Here is a 3,428-nt window from a genome sequence, read left to right as displayed (position 1 = left end):
AAAATTTTAAAAAGTACTTCTAGGGTTTTAGAACAGATTGATTTTCATAAACTAATTTCTAATTAAACATAAATGTTTTAAAAACTTTAATCATAATCATATGACTGTATGTCAACTTTTCAAGTAAACAATATTTTCTCAATACCACGGATACCCACTGAATTTTTTTTAATTCTACCAGTAGATTAAAATTAAAAGAGCGAGAGAGCAATAACTAGAAATGCTATGACCAAAGCACAACTCCCTAAATAGAGTGGTTTGTAAAATAAGTATTCACACCTCTAATGAATACACTAGATGGCTCACATCCCATTTAGCAGCAGAATAATCCCACTAGGAAGGAAGGAGTAATGATTTAATTGGGTTTGCTAAGAGTAGACCAGAATAACTGAGTAGAATAAATCAATCTGAACAAATCTTATCCTTCTTCCCCCACCTAAAAAACAATACAAAACAAAAATACCCTCCTTCATGTATAAAATAAAGCTGCTACAACTAGTAAGAATGAGGTTAGATAGCTTTGCAGTAAGTTAAAAGCTGTAAAAGCTTAATGAAAACAAACAGGCCAAACCAAAACAAAATCATACTTTGATACTTACATATATTTGGGCCAACATTTTCACTAGTAATTTGATTGAGATGGATTATGGTATTTTGTGTGTGTTTCAGTGAAACAACACCATTTTATTTTATTTTTCAAATTTTTTCAGTGGGAGAATGAAAATGCATTGGGTGGTCTTTTTGCAATTAGCTTTTCTTTTTTAAAAATAGATAGCTTTAGTAGTATTAGCCAGTCTTGTTAATTGTAAAACACGGTGCTCAATCAAGCCCGAGTCAGGGAGGTTATTGAAAATATCTTTTTTTGCCTATTCATATCGGTCCTCTTGATGTTTCCTTCTTAGGGGAGGGCACTACATACATACGAGAGGGTTACTGATCCTTGCTTTGTACAGTCAAGTCAAGAAAACAATGCAAATACACCTGATGGTGAGGGTAGGGAGGATAGATTTTTGTTGTTGGGGATTTTTTTGTGTTTTGTTTTGTTCTGTTTTGTTTTGTTTGAGCTCCAGAATTCAAAAGCACCTTTTGGACCTTTTCCTCCTATCCTACCTTTGATGCAAAAACGCTGTCCGATTAAATGTCCACTTGGAAGGTTTCTCTTGGAGTTCCTGGGTGAGAGAATTCGTAATGGGCACAAAGGACGGGTCTAGAAACTTCAGCGCAAACTGTGACCTGGAGAGGAGCATGGGTACAGACAAACGTGCTGGCCTCAGCTCGGGAGCCGAGGTAGCCATTAAAGTCCAGCCGGGGCCGGGGGCGCCTGACGCGCGCTGGCTCCGTTCCGTCCCGCAGCCCCTTCTCCTTTGATCCGCCCTCTGCCCCCACGCACTCGCGGGAGAAAGAAGGAAAACAGGGAGGCCCGTCTCCATTGTCCGGCCCTCCGGGTGCGGGAGAGACCATAAAATGGCCGTCCTGCGGCGAGCAGGGTGGGAGCCGCCGCCGAGCCGCCGCGCGGGAGGACCCGAGTCAGCACCGCGGACAGCGGCCGCGTCGCCGCGGGACCGCCCCGCGCCGCCCCCGCCGCCCAGAGGATTGATTTTTGGAGAAAGGGCTGAGGAAGCTGGAGACCCAGGGGAAGGCCGGCGGTGGCTCCTGCCTTAACCTCTTCCTTCCCGCGCCTAAGCCCGATTTCACTCCTGCCTATTCCTAGGGACCCCGGCCAGCTCCCCTCCTCCGCCCAGGCAGGGCTTCTCTAGGTCCCGCATCCCCGGCCCGGCTTGGACCACAGGTTGCAGTTTGTAGTTGCCACCTGCCCATCAGGAGGCCCCGCCGGGAGAGCTCCCTGGGTCACAGGTAGGGCGGGGGCTCTCGGGGAGCCGCGCCGAGCGGTGCAGAGCTGCGCCCGGCGATGACTTCGACCTGGGCGAGCGGAGGCGGCCCCTGGGAGGCTCGCTGCCCGCAGGGGCGGGGGGATTGCAGAAATCCCGGAAAGGGGGAGGGCGGCGGGGGAAAGGGTCTAGGGAGAACGCCCCCGGGGCTTCAAGCGAAGAGACCCGCGCATCATTCGATGGAGGGTGGGGGCGGAGAGGAGGCGGGTGCGAGGGGAGCCCGGCGCCTCCGCCATTAAACTGCCCCGCACGGAGCTCGGCCCGCGGGGTCTGCGGACAGGGCACGGGGAGGGCGCCCGCCTCGCGCCTGTCCACCTCTCGGTTCACCGCCCCCTCCCCAATGCACACGCTGCCCTTCCCTCCACCATCCTCCGCCTTAAGCCCCCCCCCCCATTTTTGACACGGGGGAAGGGATGCCGAGGAAGAAAACGAGCAAAGCAATCACATCGATTAGGATAACGGCTGGTATGGGCTTTGGGTTAAAAATTAAAGGGGAGGGGAGGGAGAAGCAGAGAGCGAGGTGGAAGGACCACGCAGTGATCTCGCCCTAAGTGCCTCGAAGAGGCCAAAACACCCCCCGCACCCTCCCCAAACACACCGTGAGCCAGATTCCCGAGGGCGCCCGGAGGCCCGCACTCACCGGAATCCCGCGTGGAACATGTACATTCGGGGCGCCCCCGGGCTGGCGTACTTGGGAGTGGTGAAGATGTTCTCCTTTTTCAGGGACACGTAGCTGATGAGCGATAAAATCAGCAGGGCGACGCTGAGCATGACCAGCCCCAGCACACTGGCGACCCGGGCCATTTTGCAATTTCTCATCCCGAGCTGGGCTGGGATCAGGGGAAGCGGGGAAATCGATCCATCGAGCGGCCAGCAGCTCGCTGGCGCGTGAGTGTGTTCGCGCGCGCGTGAGCGTGTGCGGCGGAGGAGGGGACCCGGGCAGGGCAGCCGCCGAGGGCTGCGGGTGGGGGCGGGCAGGAGCCTGGCAGGGGACCCCCGAGGCAGGGGCGAGCGGGGCAGGAGGCTGAGCGGGAAGATGGAGGGGCCGTGCGCGGCGTGGCTGGCGAGGGAGCGCGCCGTGTCGTGCGTCTCCGGCGGCCGCCTCAGGCTCCCCCGCGCGTTTCCAGCGAGGCTGCCATCTCCGCCGCCGCCTGCAAGATAAATGTGATTGGAATAATGTTACAGTTCGATCTAAGCACAGGATTTAATTAATGAACTCTAATCTCCCAAATAACCGGGGGAGGGGGGGAGAGGGGAGGCGGCGGAGGGAGGGGACGGACGCTGGGAGGCTGCAGCCCACGCCCACGGCCTCCCCGGAGGAGGGTGCCAGCCAGGAGGTGGCTGTGGGGAGACAGACGCCCAAACTTAGTTTAATGGACCATTCTTTATAACATCACGGAATAGGGAGATAAACAATCGGATTTTCTGTCCCTGGAGGAGGATAAACAACAGCTGGGTGCTTCTCGGAGACGCAAGGAGAGTGGTTTTGGGAAGGCAGGTGTTTACAAGCTTCTCCCCTCATCATTGAGGCTCCGCCCG

At 54.6% G+C, this 3,428-nt stretch overlaps 1 protein-coding gene across 1 annotated transcript in view; it reads right to left on the bottom strand.

Annotated features, from left to right (window-relative positions):
* The window catches only part of ST8SIA3 (ST8 alpha-N-acetyl-neuraminide alpha-2,8-sialyltransferase 3), a 13,395-nt gene extending 9,968 nt beyond the window's left edge, over positions 1-3,427 (bottom strand). Inside the window, exons 1-2 of the mRNA XM_012651742.1 lie at positions 2,530-3,427; positions 1,111-1,233 (exon numbers count right to left, since the gene is read on the bottom strand). Coding sequence (XP_012507196.1) covers positions 1,111-1,233; positions 2,530-2,708 — 302 coding nt within the window. The 5' untranslated portion in view covers positions 2,709-3,427. The remainder of the gene's footprint in view (positions 1-1,110; positions 1,234-2,529) is intronic.
* Position 3,428: the final 1 nt, after the last annotated feature.

Source organism: Propithecus coquereli, unplaced genomic scaffold (genome assembly GCF_000956105.1).
Source record: "Propithecus coquereli isolate 6110/MARCELLA unplaced genomic scaffold, Pcoq_1.0 Scaffold37, whole genome shotgun sequence".
NCBI classification, from domain to species: Eukaryota; Metazoa; Chordata; class Mammalia; order Primates; family Indriidae; genus Propithecus; species Propithecus coquereli.
Note: the sequence above shows the minus strand (reverse complement) of the source record. Positions and strands in the feature narration are given on the sequence as shown.